At 44.6% G+C, this 15,809-nt stretch overlaps 1 protein-coding gene and 1 pseudogene across 1 annotated transcript; both read left to right on the forward strand.

The window, feature by feature from the left end:
- Positions 1-2,587: 2,587 nt before the first annotated feature.
- On the forward strand, positions 2,588-7,130 carry LOC121503252 (uncharacterized; annotated as a pseudogene).
- A 563-nt stretch (positions 7,131-7,693) lies between these two features.
- LOC138929486 (uncharacterized) lies at positions 7,694-8,635 on the forward strand. Its single transcript, XM_070288926.1, has one exon. It carries the CDS (start codon positions 7,694-7,696, stop codon positions 8,633-8,635), a length of 942 nt encoding a protein of 313 aa, XP_070145027.1.
- The last annotated feature ends 7,174 nt before the right edge of the window (positions 8,636-15,809 follow it).

Raw genomic sequence — 15,809 nt, forward strand, 5'->3', positions numbered from 1 at the left:
CACTCAGTTCCAATACGTCCGTCACTAACTGCATTTCAAAATAGTATTAATAAATATTATTTTTATTGAGAGCCTTTACACACATACATACATACCCTAACATACACCCAAATATATATGTAAATATAAAATAATATCCGAACCCAAATATAAATATAAAAGACATCTGAATCCAAAATACATATTTTGTTACAAAAAAAAAAATAAAATAAAGAGATTTACACCCAAATTTCCAATTTCCTCAGTGTTTTTATTTAAAAATATTAACTAAAGAAATTCAAAAAAGAAGGAAAAATATATAATAAAACACAAATAAATCCATACTCAAAAAAAAAAAAAAAATAGAAATACATAAATATAGTTGTTTTTATTTCTCGCATATTTTCATCCATACATATATACATATTTGGGCAAGCTTCGCGCTATTCTGCGCTTAGCAAAAATTACATATTTTCATCCATACATACATACATACTTTGGGCAAGCTTCGCGCTATTCTGCGCTTAGCAAAAATTACATATTTTCATCCATACATACATACATACTTTGGGCAAGCTTCGCGCTATTCTGCGCTTAGCAAAAATTACATATTTTATTTATCCATACATATATACATATTTGGGCAAGCTTCGCGCTATTCTGCGCTTAGCAAAAATTACATATTTTCATCCATACATATATACATATTTGGGCAAGCTTCGCGCTATTCTGCGCTTAGAAAAAACTACATACTTTCATCCATACATACATACATACTTTGGGCAAGCTTTGCGCTATTCTGCGCCTAGAAAATTTACATATTTCCTACGTACATACATACATATTGGCTTCCCTCGCGCTATTCTGCGCTGAGCAACTGCTTAAACTCCAAAGCGTCATACATACGCACATACAGTGCATTTCTATTTCGTCTCCTCTTTGCTCGTTAAGCGTGCACAAACACCTGCACTAATACGTTTCCGAAAAGGCAAAGTGCCGACGGAAAAACTTCGTCCACCCACGAGAAAAAATAAAAAATAATTCCGGGAACAACATTTTTTAAGGAAACCGAAATTCGTTTAAATTTTTTAACAACAAATACCGCCACTCTATTAGCTATTTTTTTCGCCAGCTAGCTTTTTTGGTCAAGCCAAGGTTTTAGCTATTTTTCTTATTTTGGCTATATTTTTGTTGGCGGTGTTAGTTTTTTCGTGCGGTTCCTGGAAATAAAGGATAGCAATCTCCACTGGCCTCCTTTAGCTATTTTTTTGCCATTGTTTATACGCCGCTAGTTTTTTGGTCAAGCCAAGGTTTTAGCTATTTTTCTTATTTTGGCTATATTTTTGTTGGCGGTGTTAGTTTTTTCGTGCGGTTCCTGGAAATAAAGGATAGCAATCTCCACTGGCCTCCTTTAGCTATTTTTTAGCCATTGTTTATACGCCGCTAGTTTTTGGTCGAGCCGATATTTTAGCAAGTTTCGATTTTTTAGCTAGGTTTTTGGTGGGCGTTATTTTTTTTTTCGTGCGGTTTCTGCATATCAATCTCCATTGGCCTCCGTTAGCTATTTTTTTTTTTAGCTATTTTTTTGGTGCATTTTTTTTTTTTTTCTCCACGTAGTTCTTCACGATCTTTTGCGAGTTCCGAAGAAACAAAAGAAAAACCCATACAATTCCCGAAAGTGATTGACATATTCCGAATTTATTAGCGTTTTCCAGCTAGTTTTGGCGTTTTTTTTCCTCGCAAAGTTCTACGATTGTTGTTGTCGTATTCCGGAACTTAAGGTCGAAGAAGCCAATTTTGAGTAAGTGGCTAAGAATTTGCAACGATTTCCGGGCCTAGTTTGTAGCTAGATCTAGCTACTTTTTGTTTTTTTTCGCTATATTCTATTATCCGCACTCGTTTCGTAGATCAGTCACTGAGAGCTCAGTTCCCTCGTTTTAGCTAGCGACTGATCATAGACAGATTTGGCTATTTCCTTTTCCTGCCGTTTTTTTTTGTTACTCTGCAAGCTTCGCAGGGTGTTCCACAGCGTTTAAGGATTAAAGTTCCTTTTTCGTGCACTCGCTTTTCTTTTGCGGGGGGCAGGCCTTCTCTTTTCATAGGGCATAGCTGAGTATGCCCATAGAGGGAGATAAAAAGGGAATCTCCTCCCCGGCCAAGTCGAACCCATCCTCTCCGCGGCCCATTCGAGCCCATTCAGCACCCAGGCCCTCCACTCCGAGGATCAGAAGTTCGGCTTCCACCTCCAAAGGGACGGATCGTCGATCGACAAGTCCGTCAAACGCTCCACGAATAGTCATCTCTCGTCCGGTGGCAAAAGCTTCTAGCGACTCTTCGCTTGCCATAAAGTCAGAGTCTCCCTCTGTTTCAAAGCCGGAATTCCTGAGGGTGACACGCTCTAGCAGCCACAAAATGGCATCCGCTGAAAAACCAACGGCCGAACAGCCAACGGCCGAACCGCCAACGGCCGCAGCCGTGGCGTTGCGCAAATTCACAGCCGCCAGCGATCCTGTGAGCATTTTTGAAGCAAAGATCAATACTCCAGGTCAAACTTCCCCGTCCCTACATCTGCTACAAGTCCGCCTGCAACAAGTGAGAGCCTTATGGGACAAGGTAGAGACGGAGTACGACATGTGCTCCGATCTAATTGCCCAAGAAGGATCCCCCGAAATGGGGTCCGTGCTGCAGAGCAAATATGACTATTGCTATTCGGTGTATGAGTCATGTTCTGCAGAGATCAGTGCGACAATTGACAGTGCCACGCCTCAAGCCGTGCAACCACCCTCCCAGCCAATCATTGCCTCCGGTTGCCGCTTACCTCCCTGCGATACAGAAGTCTTCGACGGGGACTACCTTCGATGGCCCACTTTCCGGGACCTATTCACGGCAGTCTATGTCAACAACCCCAGGCTGACACCGGTCGAGAAGCTCTTCCATCTTCTCACGAAGACGAGCGGCGAAGCGAAAGCCATCGTCTCCAAATCCCCGCTCACAAATGACGGGTTCGCCTCTGCGTGGGAAGCGCTTCAAGACCGTTTCCAAAACAAACGACTTCTAGTCAACAGCCAACTCAAGCTTCTGTTCAACTTGAGTTCCATCTCCCAAGAATCTGGTCATGCGCTGAAGGAGCTGCAGTCCACGATTCAGGGGTGTTTGACAGCGCTAGCACATTCCCAAATATCCACGGACAACTGGGATTGTCTGCTGGTGTTCCTGTGCGCAAGCAAGCTGCCGAAAGTTACCCTTTCGCTATGGGAACAGTCCCTAACGTCGAAATCCGACATTCCGGCTTGGGAAGAGATGAACACCTTCCTAAGCGAAAGGTATCGCACATTAGAGGCCATCGAGGACATGAAGCCGACTCAAGCAGTCCCGAAAAAGCTTCAGTCCTTCGAAACGAAAGTCAGCACCAAACCAAAAGGGTGTGACTTATGCTCCAAGGAGAATCATCCAGTACGCTTATGCCCGCGCTTTCTCCAAATGTCCGTCGACGCGCGTTCCGGCTACATAAAAAAGAAGCAGCTCTGTCTCAATTGTTTTGCGAGAGGCCACCAGCTCCGTGACTGCACGAGCACGCACAGCTGTTTCACTTGTAAAGGGAGACATCATACTCTGCTACATCGTAATGCAACTCCTGCAAATTCAAGATCCTCCACGCCCTCTGCTCAGCTCTCTTCAGGACCCTCCAGCAGTAATGCATCGACGAGCAATCCCACGGTGCAAAATTACTTCGCCTCTGGCACTACAGCCGTTCTTCTGAGCACGGCAATTATCGATGTGTGCCATCTCGGCACGAACTACCGAGCACGAGCCTTAATCGACTCGGGATCCGAGGCGACTTTCATTTCCGAACGCCTCTTCAATTTGATCAAGCTGCCATTCCGCAGCATCCAAACTCAAGTCTCCGGGCTGAACCAATCCGTTTCGGCGAAGTCTACCAGACTCTGCCATTTTCAAGTGCGATCTCCTACTAAGCCGGGTCTCCAGTTAGACACCGCAGCCTACGTCCTTCCGGCATTGGCGGGCAAATTGCCCTCATATCCAATAGCTCGGGATTCTTTGAAAGACCTGCCCGCTCTCCAATGGGCAGACCCCAAATTCTACGAGAGTTCGCAAATTGATGTTCTAATCGGGGCCGACATTTTACCTTCGGTCATGCTGAGTGGCACGCGAGGAAACATTTGCGGCTCTCTACTAGGCCAAGAGACCATTTTCGGATGGGTGCTTACGGGGCCGATCTCCCAGGTGAACTCAAACAGAGTCGCATCCTTCACGACTCAAGTACACCAAGTAGGTGACGAGGCACTGGACACGCTTCTCAGCAAGTTCTGGGAGGTGGAAGATCTACCAGTCCAGATGGTAAAGGAGTCGGATTCCTATTGCGAGAGGAACTTTCTCCAAACGACGAAGAGAGACGCAAGCGGGAGGTACGTGGTGACGCTCCCGTTCTGCGACCCCGTAAATTCTGGATCCAATCTAGGGTATTCGAGGTCCATCGCGTTAGCTCAGTTTCTCCGAAACGAAAATCGGTTAAAAAGAGACTTTCCCCTAAAAGAGCAATATGACAGCGTGATTCAGGAATATCTGGATCTGGGTCATATGAAAGAAGTTCCGTCGACTCACAATTCTTCTACCTACTATCTTCCACATCATGCGGTGATCAAGCCCGAAAGCACCACTACAAAGCTTCGCGTTGTATTTAACGCTTCAAGCCCTTCAGCAAATGGAACCAGTTTAAATGATATTCTTCATGCTGGTCCAGTCCTGCAATCCGATCTGACTATTCAGATCCTGAAGTGGCGATGCTTCCAGTATGTCTTCAGTGCGGACATTACTAAAATGTACCGTCAGATTTGGGTCGATTCCAAGCACACACCCTTTCAAAGAATTCTGTTCCGAAATAAGGAAGGAGATATCCGAGACTTCGAGTTACAGACAGTTACTTTCGGGGTCAACTGCGCGCCCTTCTTGGCTATCCGAGTGCTGCAACAGCTAGCAAAGGACGTCCAAGGGCCATTTCCACAGGCCAGCCGCATTATTCAGCATCACATGTATGTCGATGACGTGCTGGCCGGCGCAAATTCCGTAGAAGACGCCCAAGATTCGGTCCAAGAATTGCGAGCAGCTCTGAGCTCCGCTGGGTTTCCATTAAGAAAATGGACTTCTAACCATAAGAGCATTCTAAGCAATATTCCAGCTGAGCACCTTCTCCATAGCGAGTTCCTCGATATCGATGCCGAAAGCACGGCCAAGACGCTGGGTATTCGATGGAGGGCAAAATCCGACGAGTTCTATTTCGTCCCTCCAGAATTAATAGTGGAACCTTCCTACACAAAGCGGGAAGTCTTATCCCAAATCGCTAAGTTGTTCGATCCTGCCGGATGGCTGGCTCCGTTCATCATCCGTTCCAAAATGTTTATGCAGGAGATTTGGTTGCAAGACTTAGGCTGGGATGACAAGCTTCCCACGCACATGAGTCAGAGATGGCAGTCGTTTCTCAGAGAATATTCCGACCTCAACAAGATCCGCGTTCCAAGGTGGGTTGGGTACCAGCCAGAGGTCATCGTAGAGCATCACGGCTTCTGTGACGCGTCGCAGAAAGCCTATGGAGCTGCTATCTACGTCCGCGTCGAGATGGGTCACCAGATCTTGACTCGTCTGCTGACAGCCAAGACACGAGTGGCTCCGGTGAAAACCGTGTCCCTCCCCCGGCTAGAGCTCTGTGGAGCGGTGCTTTTAACCGAAATGGTGACAGCAATCCTTCCGCATTTGCCTACCGCCAGTTCCGACCTCCGCTGCTGGACAGATTCCACGATCGTCCTAGCCTGGTTACGTAAGCCTGCTTGCAACTGGACTACGTTTGTGGCCAACAGAGTTGCCAAGATCACTCAGGCAACACCAGTCGACTGTTGGGCACATGTTCCCTCCGAACAAAACTCCGCCGATTTAGCCAGTCGAGGCGTACCCCTGATCGACCTAGCGGATAGCAAACTTTGGTGGCAAGGACCAGAGTGGCTGCAAGGGCCTCGTGAGCTACGGCCTGCCCAAAATGCCATCGATCCGACCGAATTAGAACAGCGTGCAGTCAAGGTGCATTTCAGCAAGACCCCGTCCGAAGAATATCTTGAGCGTTTCTCCAAACTGGACAAAGCTCTGCGGGTCTTAACGTACGTTCTGCGATTCCTTAAACGCTGCCGCAAGAGCTCGATCTCGCCCACTCCACGACCCACAAGTGATGAAATCCGGGAGGCAGAACGAGTTTTAATCTCCATTGCGCAGCGCAGAGCATATGGCCAAGAGCAGAAGCATCTGGCCGAGAAAAGGTCCCTTCCAGTGTCCAGTCCGATTGCGAACTTGTTTCCGTTTATCGACCAACACGGCCTCCTAAGAGCATGTGGTCGCCTGACTGCTGCCAAAGGGTTTCAGTATAACGAACGCCATCCAATAATACTTCCCTATGACTGTAGACTGTCTCGCCTTCTCATCCAATTTGCTCACCAGATTACTCTTCATGGCGGTAGTCAATTAATTGTACGCCTTATCCGATCGAAGTATTGGATTCCTAAAATCAAGAATTTGGTGAAGGCTGTGGTGAATCCGTGTAAAATTTGCACGATTTACAAGAAGCGACTTCAAACCCAGCTGATGGGCGATTTTCCGACAGACAGAGTTTCCTTCTCGAGGGCTTTCACGTACACGGGCGTTGATTACGCCGGCCCTTTCGAGATCAAAAACTATACAGGGAGAGCGTGTCTCATAACAAAGGGTTATGTTTGTGTGTTTGTGTGTTTTTCTACGAAGGCTATTCATTTGGAACCCACTTCCGATCTGACAACCGAGAAGTTCCTAGCAGCCTTTGCTCGTTTCGTAGCGAGGCGCGGTTGTCCTCAGCGGGTCCATTCGGATAATGGCAAGACCTTTGTGGGGGCAGCAACTCTACTTTCTCGAGACTTCCTACAAGCCGTCAAGGAGTCTGTGACTGATGCATACAGCCATCAAGGGCTCGTATGGCGATTTATTCCACCAGGGGCTCCACATATGGGGGGTCTATGGGAAGCGGGCGTCAAGAGCTTTAAGACTCTGTTTTACAAAGCTTCCGCGACCCGCAAGTACACGTTCGAGGAACTTGCGACGCTCCTCGCAAAGATTGAGGCTTGCCTCAACTCAAGACCCCTCTCCCCGATGTCCGAAGATCCCGCAGACTTGCTGGCCCTCACACTGGGCCATTTTCTTGTTGGAGGACCGTTGCTCTCCACGGCGGAGCCCGAGATAAAGGGCGAAGCCAAATCGATACTCAATCGATGGCAACATTTAAAGGCCCAACATCAGCAGTTTAGTGTTCGGTGGAAAGAGGAGTATCTAAAGGAACTCCACAAACGCTACAAATGGCAATATCCGACCCGAAACCTCCAAATCGGCGACATGGTAGTCGTCAAGGAGGACAATCTTCCATCCGACGAATGGCGGCTCGGCAGAATCAGTTCTGTCTTCCCAGGAGCCGATGACCTCATCCGAGTTGTGGAGATCCGCACAGCTCGTGGGACTATTAAGCGCCCAGTCCATAAGGTCATACTTCTTCCTGCGGAGGATCAAGTATCCTCCGTTCCCAGGGACTAGGGCTTCTCAGTTTTCGAGGTCCGACGTTTCGTGCTACTCCTGCTAACACTTCGTTTTTCTTTTTTTTCTATTCATCGCAGGACACGTTTTTTACACAATGGCTCCACGCCCTCGCACCGCCCAGGCCTTGGAAAGCAGACGTTCCCGAGGTACTCAGTCCTACCGCTGCCGAGTCTGCCGGGGAATCCATCTTCTTCGGAAGTGCAAGAGGTTTCAAAAGCTGAGCGCCGAGAAGCGCCTCCGAGCAGTACTTATTAATAAGTACTGCTCAAATTGCCTCGCCCACCAACATTCCGAGGGGACCTGCCGCAGCCAGGACGGCTGCAAGAAGTGTGGAGGGAGCCATCACACCTTGCTCCACATGCACGAGGAACGGGCGCCCGAACGCACACCCCAGCCAACGGCGTCACCATCACGCCCTGCACGCAAGCCTGTCCAACCCACCAGGTCGCATCCTCGCCATTCCGCCAGGTCCGCCTCCCGCTCGTCATCGCCAATTCGGGTCGCCATTGAGCGTCCACGTCCGGAGGTCTCCGCTCCATCTACGTCGGTGGCCACGTTGGTTCGTCAGAAGACGGTCCACATACTGCCGACAGCCATCGTCGTGGTCGATACTGGATCCTGTACGTTCGAGACCGCGGCGATGATCGATCCTTGTATGGCGGTGAGCAGCATCGACCGATCGCTGGCGGCCGCTTTCCGGCTGCCCTTCACCAGGCTGGGAGACGACGAGGTCTGTTCGGCGACGCTCCGATCCCGAACAGGCAACTTCAAGCTCGAGGTCGTCCTGAAGCTGGACCCGAGCCTCAAGATCCGGACTCCCATTCGGGCGCTGAGCGACTCCACACGGGCTAAGTTCGGCGACATCCGCCTTGCGGATGAACAATTCCACCGCCCGGCAACCATCTCCCTCGTGTTGGGCGCAGATGTGTTTGCCAAACTGATCCAACCGGGGTTCCTGAAACTCGAGGATGGCTTGCCGGTTGCTCAGAGCACCGTTTTCGGATGGACCGTTTCCGGAGCTGTTCTGGAGTCATGATCCTGCCGATCCTGATTCCTTTTGCTAGCGCAAGGGGGGGGAGAATGTTCACGCCAGAAAGGCGTGAAGTTTTGAGCGGCAGTGTAAGCGGCCAGCGCTTGCGCTCAAGCTTGTGCTCCCGCTCACTGTGTCCTCCGCTCTTCCCGTCTCCCTCTCTTTTGCTGCTCTCCAGCCGCGAACTCACCACTCCGCGGTCCCTGCAGCCTTGTTCTCCATGTAATCTAAGTTAGTATTAATACAGAAGTGAAGCCATAAAGTGAAGAAAAGCGAAGCTGCCCCCTCTCGCCTACTCATTTTTGGGATACACTTGGGAAACCTTCCAGCCGACAGCCCTTGCGACGACCACACCTACTAGAAGGACGATTACTTTCCTGGCCACTCCGCCCCCTCCAGTTCAACTAATATAAATACAAATTCTAAAGTGGATATATGCATTATAATATAAGTACAAATTCTACCGTGGATTCAGGCATTATTAGCTGAGATGTGAACTTTTTGTTTACAAATTTACAATTGAGTATGCAAATGTATAAGCCATGTAAAAACTAATATAAGTACAAATTCTGCCGTGGATTCAGGCATTATTAGCTGAGATGTGAACTTTTTGTTTACAAATTTACAATTGAGTATGCAAATGTATTAGCCGTGTAAAAACTAATATAATACTAATTCTGAAGTGGATTCAGGCATTATTAGCTGAGTTGTGAAATTTTTGTTTACAAATTTATACCTGAGTATGCAAATGTATTAACCTTGTAAAAACTAATATAAATAAAAATTCTGAAGTGGATACATGCATTAATGGCTGAGTTGTGAACTTTTTGTTTATAAATTTACAATTGAGTATGCAAATGTATTAATGGCATTAATGGCTGAGTTGTGAACTTTTTGTTTATAAATTTACAATTGAGTATGCAAATGTATTAACCTTGTAAAAACTAATATAAATACAAATTCTGAAGTGGATACAGGCATTATTAGCTGAGTTGTGAACTTTTTGTTTACAAATTTACAATTGAGTATGCAAATGTATAAGCCATGTAAAAACTAATATAAGTACAAATTCTGAAGTGGATACAGGCATTTTTAGCTGCGCTGTGAACTTTTTGTTTACAAATTTACAATTGAGTATGCAAATGTATTAGCCGTGTAAAAACTAATATAAATACTAAATCTGAAGTGGATACAGGCATTATTAGCTGAGTTGTGAACTTTTTGTTTACAAATTTATAATTGAGTATGCAAATGTATTAGCCTTGTAAAAACTAATATAAATACAAATTCTAAAGTGGATACATGCATGATTAGCTGAGATGTTGTGGTGGCCAGTCGCAAACCGAAAATAAAATATATGAGAAATACGAAAATTAATTTGTGAACATTGCGAAAATGCAAATCACATTTGAATTCGCATATGCCCACAAGCAAAACGTAGAGTATAGCGGAGAGCGTCGATAGAAGTTTATCTGGCCTGCTCTCGCATACAGCCTACCGGCATAGCGCTAACCCTTTCTCGTGTGCACCGAATGCGTGTGAAGACAGAAAAGGCGAAGAGCGACTGGAAGCACTCCGTTAGGTGAAGTTTGGCAACGCTGCAATTGCGTACAGCTAACTTCTCGAGTCAGAGTTCTCGCTCATTTCATTTTTGGCACTAATAACGTTCGCATGCAAACCGCTGCTGATCGTTGTAATAATAGTGGAAAATTTTCAACCGCGTGGCCGAAAATTTTAAAGTGTTTTCTGGCCAAGGAAAAGGAGTTCACCAGTGCAGAAGGAGTTTCGGAGAAACGAACCCAGCACAAGGGGTAAATATTTCCGTGAAAAGTGCAAATGAAAGGCAGTGTTTAAGTGCATATTTTTGTGTAGGAAAGAGACGGAAGATACGTCGGCCGGCAACTTCAGCGCCAGAGCGGCAGCATTACGCCAGTTCTCGGGTGTTGGTCACCGGCTGGTAGGCCGTTTTGGAGGCCGCTGGCCGAGATCAGTGCGACAACCGCCGTACTCTTTTGGACGTGCCACGCGCTGACTGCCACGTTTGAGGTTGGAATCGACCTGCGCGCGAGCACGCCCAACCCCCATCGGCCTTAACCTCAAATTTTGAGCGACACTTCGGCCGCGACACCGTGTGCCACCTGAAGGTTCGGATTTAACCTTAATCCGACCTGCCGTTCCCAATCAGCCAATCCATCCCAGGCGTGGTGTCGGAGTACCCATGCGGGTTAGGCTACCCTAAGGAACGCGAGGAGGAGGAGAAGGAGCTACGAGCTCCTGCAGAAGCAACGACGATCGGTTGACCGTTGGTTTTGCTGCCGTAACTAGAAGGAGGAGACGAATGTGAGGCGACGCTAGCCTACACTTTACGCGCACGTGCCACGTGCGGCACCATATCCCAGAGCGGGATGAAATAAGGAGAACAGACCTCTCGTCTGGCATGCGAAGACGCCAAACCCTTCGTATGCGGTGAATCGAACAGGAGATCTGGAGGAGAATGCCGCAAGGAGGCATCGCCATGTGCAGAGCTGCAGCCAATCAACGTTGACGTGTGCTGCAGATAATTTTCTTTGTTTAGGGATTCAGAGCCAATGTGCTGAAATTGTAGATCTAATTTTTTGATAATAATACTGTTTGTATTCAAGTAATGTAAATTTAGGGTCGTTTGAGCAACACAAAAATAATATTTGTCAGAAGTTAACAACATTTCTTGATTAAATCTAGCACAGCGTCTTCGATGGGCCCACCGAACCTGCTTCAACCGGATTTGTGAGTAAGTGAGATCTCTCCTTATAAAAAAAAAAAAAAAAACATATTGATTTCTGACTTTTAAAATATATTACATTTTTGTGTGTGCATTGTAGTATCCACCTTTTGGAAAAACAAAACTTTAGGTAACGCTTCTGTTTAGGTACAATTAAGCTAGCAAACTATTATAACTACCCTCGCTAATGCACTTGCACTTGAACAGGTGGAATGAAAGAATGCAAGAACATCACCCGATTTCACCGCTATATCAAAGCTTTAAGCTAAAACCGCATTTTTTTGAGAGTTTAGGCATAGAATAAAAAGTTCACGTGAAATCATTCCATTTTATTCGGCGAGCTATAAACACCATATAGAAGTCATTATATATTTTCGTGGCGAGTGGTTTCCAACATACACGTGTGATCGACTTTCAATTATATAATATTACATGAAAGTTTATAAACTGATTAATAAAAGGAAATATTATTGGAACTATCAGAGTGAAAAGTGCTAGTTGCTGTGCCGAAGGTATGTTTCAGAAATAGGTGCCGTTCAAATTCTAATTTGATTTTATTCAGGCATCGGCCGTTAGTTTAGGCCACAGGGCTTAGACAGCGCTTTTCGTCAACTCTCTCTAACTTGGCTATAGCCGCGTACACCCCGCTATCTGAGCAAAAAGGGGGTGCCGACACTTGGACTGAGGGATTACGTAACCAAGATCGCGCTCAAAGGGCCGAGGCAGCCGCTCCTAATCTACGCCTAGGAAAAGGGTCTGGGAGGCTGAAAAGATCGTTGGGATTCAGCTCCAAAACGGAATTTAGACCCCGATACCAGCTTAAACCGGCGAGCAGATGCAGCAGTGTTACGCAGTATTAAGTAACTAACCCTTAAACCCAATTCATATTGCACAAGTCCAAATTTTTGCGTAGGAGTTTTGGAGGCATAAGAGCTAAGAAAGAATAAATGAGTTACAACTAAAACGCCTTGCAGCGGCCGAGCGATGTGATTGTTTCGACAACATGAATTAAATATCTACATATTCTCTTTTGTTTTGTTCTTGTTAGATTCAATATAAAGTTCTATAAAAATTAATTAGAAGATTCTGTTTTGTATTAACTTTGTTTCTTTTTCTAAACTATGAATTAGCGCATAAATTATTTAAAGAAATTAATATGTAAGACTAAGCAATATGAAATTGGGAAGTTGTTGAAATATCTTTCTCTCTCTATATATATATATATGTAACCTAAATTCTTAATTATACAGCAACTACATCGGAGTCATCTTGGGCCCAATGATACATCGGTGAGAGTAAGAGCTATTGTGAGTATTTGTAAGCGTTTATATGCGTATAAGATTATAATATATATATGTAAGATGATTTGAGATGAGATGTTCCGCCCAATTAATTACTTAGTCATTGACAAAATTACCTCGTATTGAATTAGTGTTTCATGTAAATATAGCTGTTAGTTGTTTTTGTTAAGGGAATATGACATTAAAATGAAACCTTTTTGTACTCTTATGAACATAAACATGATCGCTTAAATTATTATTATCTCCGTTCGTCGAGTACTCATGCCAAGATTTATTAAGAGGAAGTAAAGGTAAATTTTACTTTAATTTTGGGACAACAGCCAAATTTCGATATGTTGTCAAGGTTGGGTGGGTAGAGAAACGGGACACATAACACCTGTGATCCCCTAATCGAGCAGGATTCCCTTTCTAGTTGGTGAGTACGCGCGGCGGCGCGGATTCCGTACTTAATTTGATTTGTTCCATTACCACTTTAGAGCCCGATTTATTTAGTTTATCTCGCGCATTATATGATTTGTGTTATAAACAAAGATAGCTAGGGGAGAAAAAACCCCGCCCCATCCGACGAGCTGGACCCGAGCACAGCGAGAATGCGCACCCTCGAACCTAGCGTCTTCAAGAACCACCTTTATGGAACGATCATAGTTGCTCGGTCCTTATAGACCGAGAAGGCTATTTCGTCCTGTTTTGTACACTACACATTCTGGCGCCCAACGTGGGGCTGAAAGGATATTTTTTCGTCCCATTTAAGCTCTAAAAAAAATACATACACTTTACCTGGCCATAACCACATTCCATAAAGAACAACAAATTATTGTTGATGGCGGATTCTAGCTACCTCAGTTAGTGGATATAGCGATTGCAATTCGGTGCTCGGATTGATCGACCCTAATAGATCTAGGCTGGCCAAAATCAATTTATTAATAGTTATTTCTTTAAAGGAAGTCTTATAGAAAGCAAACTCTAAGTGCTTAGGAAATACAATGTTCTAGAGTGTCTTTAGACATTGTCCAGTAATTTGAGTAGTTTCGCGAACAAATTTCAACCTTCAACTAACTGCAATAGAATAACCTAAAAGAAGAGGATACTTGGCTTGATTTTTAGAATCTGTGGATGAGGAAAGACGGACATTAGGAGATGATTAAATTAAATTAAAGATAATAAATTAAATTAATAAAAACCAAAATGGTTATTGGGCATAGTGACGAAAATATCGACGCGATAATCCAGCAAGTCGATCCATTTTGCGCTATTTGTAACGAAGTACTTTTGCTTAATGATTTAGCTGCTAGCGCTCCGTGTCAGCACCGGTTTCATAAGAACTGTATAGTTGAATTAATCAAAGTTACACCCGCGTGTCCAATATGTGCTACAGGGTGTATTCTTTCACAACTAAGTTATGATAACAACACATTAGCAGCAGAAATAAGAGATCAAACTGGAGACGTGGCTTCAGGAAACGAGGAGACTGCAGGTGGAATTCAAGAAGGAAGTAATCCAGTAAGAGCAAGAATTCACACTAGAAATCGAGGTAGAGGAAGACCTTTTAGTTCAAAAATAGGCGTGTCTACTCGATCTAAAACCCGACAGTTGGAAGAGCTACGAACTGAGGAAGATGGGGTTAATTCACCTAAATCACAGGCGGAAATAGTGAGGTATATTCAACAAACTTTAAGCGTTCAACAAGCTAATATGATGGATGATATGCTTGAGATCTTAACGAACAATATTGAGGAGACTATTAGCAAACAATTGGCTGTTTTGAATTTAACTCGTAGTAATTCATCGCTGAGAAACCGAGACAGAAACGGAATATCCGAGATACCAGCTTCTATTCCTTTTGGAGATCGCGATACTAGAAATAGTATACCAGTTTCTGCCTCAGGTAACCATTCAGGTACCAGTAGTTCCCGAAATAGATCGAATGCACAAATAACTCCAGAAAAAGCTGCGAATATAATTCAAAATTGGCGAATAAAATTTGATGGTTCTAGGAATTGTATGCGAATGGAAGATTTTATTTATAGGATACGATCTTTGACGGAACAGAACTTGAATAATGATTATCAGCTTCTCTGTGATCACTTGCATCTTTTATTTGCTAATAAGGCAAGTGATTGGTTTTGGAAATTTCACCGCAACTATACCAATTTTACTTGGAATATATTTTGTATAGAATTTCGTAAACGTTTTGAGGAAGCGGAAACTGATCTTGACATTTGGGAAAAGATAAGGAAGAGACGACAGGGCGAAAATGAATCTTTTGATGACTATCAATATGCAATAGAAGACCTAGCTGACCGGCTTCATCAAGGCATGTCCGAAAGCCAATTAGTGGATTTATTAATAAGAAATGGTAAACCAAGTTTGCATCACGAGCTACTTCATTTACGAATCCTAAATAGGTCACAATTACGTGTTGAAGTCCGTAAACATGAACAATTTTACAATGAGATTAAAGCCTATAAGCCTAGAACTCTCCGTTCTTACATAAATGAGCTAACTGATTGCTATGAAGGTCAAAACCAAGCTGATCAGAACCTATCTGACCAAGAGATCTTAGCCATTCAGCACAAACCATTTAATCTGGTCTGTTGGAATTGTGAAAAATCTGGGCATCGATTTGATGATTGCTTAGAGCCGCTGGCTATATTTTGTTTTGGGTGTGGCGCTAAGGATATTCGAAAGCCTCGATGTCCGAGATGTAACCCGTTGGGAAACCGACCACCGGGCATGTCACTCGACAAAAAGCAGACATGTCCGAAAAACTAATAGATCCAGTTGTATCTGGAAGTCTTCAGGAAAAACCGATTGAAGAGAGTACAAGAGGACAGTCTGAAGAAGGTTTAAAACGACACTATTCCACAATACCTCTTCATATTAGGATAGATAATTATAACAAGCTTAAGGAAAAGTTATTTGTAGAATCTATTATATCTAATATTAGTCCGAGTCCTAAGAGGTCCACAAAACGTTTGAGAAAGCACTGGAAGACTATACGATCCGACCGAGGAAAGATAATATCCGCAATTTTGTCCAAGTCCGATGATAGACTCTATACTGAAGTTTGCATCGAAGGAAACAAATATAATGCCCTTCTAGACTCAGGAGCAACTTT

The sequence above is a fragment of the Drosophila kikkawai genome, unplaced genomic scaffold, assembly GCF_030179895.1.
Source record: "Drosophila kikkawai strain 14028-0561.14 unplaced genomic scaffold, DkikHiC1v2 scaffold_24, whole genome shotgun sequence".
NCBI lineage: Eukaryota > Metazoa > Arthropoda > Insecta > Diptera > Drosophilidae > Drosophila > Drosophila kikkawai.

Bases quoted from the DNA above. Each gene is read 5' to 3' on its own strand.
- LOC138929486 (XM_070288926.1), top strand. From the start codon at position 7,694: ATGGCTCCACGCCCTCGCACCGCCCAGGCCTTGGAAAGCAGACGTTCC.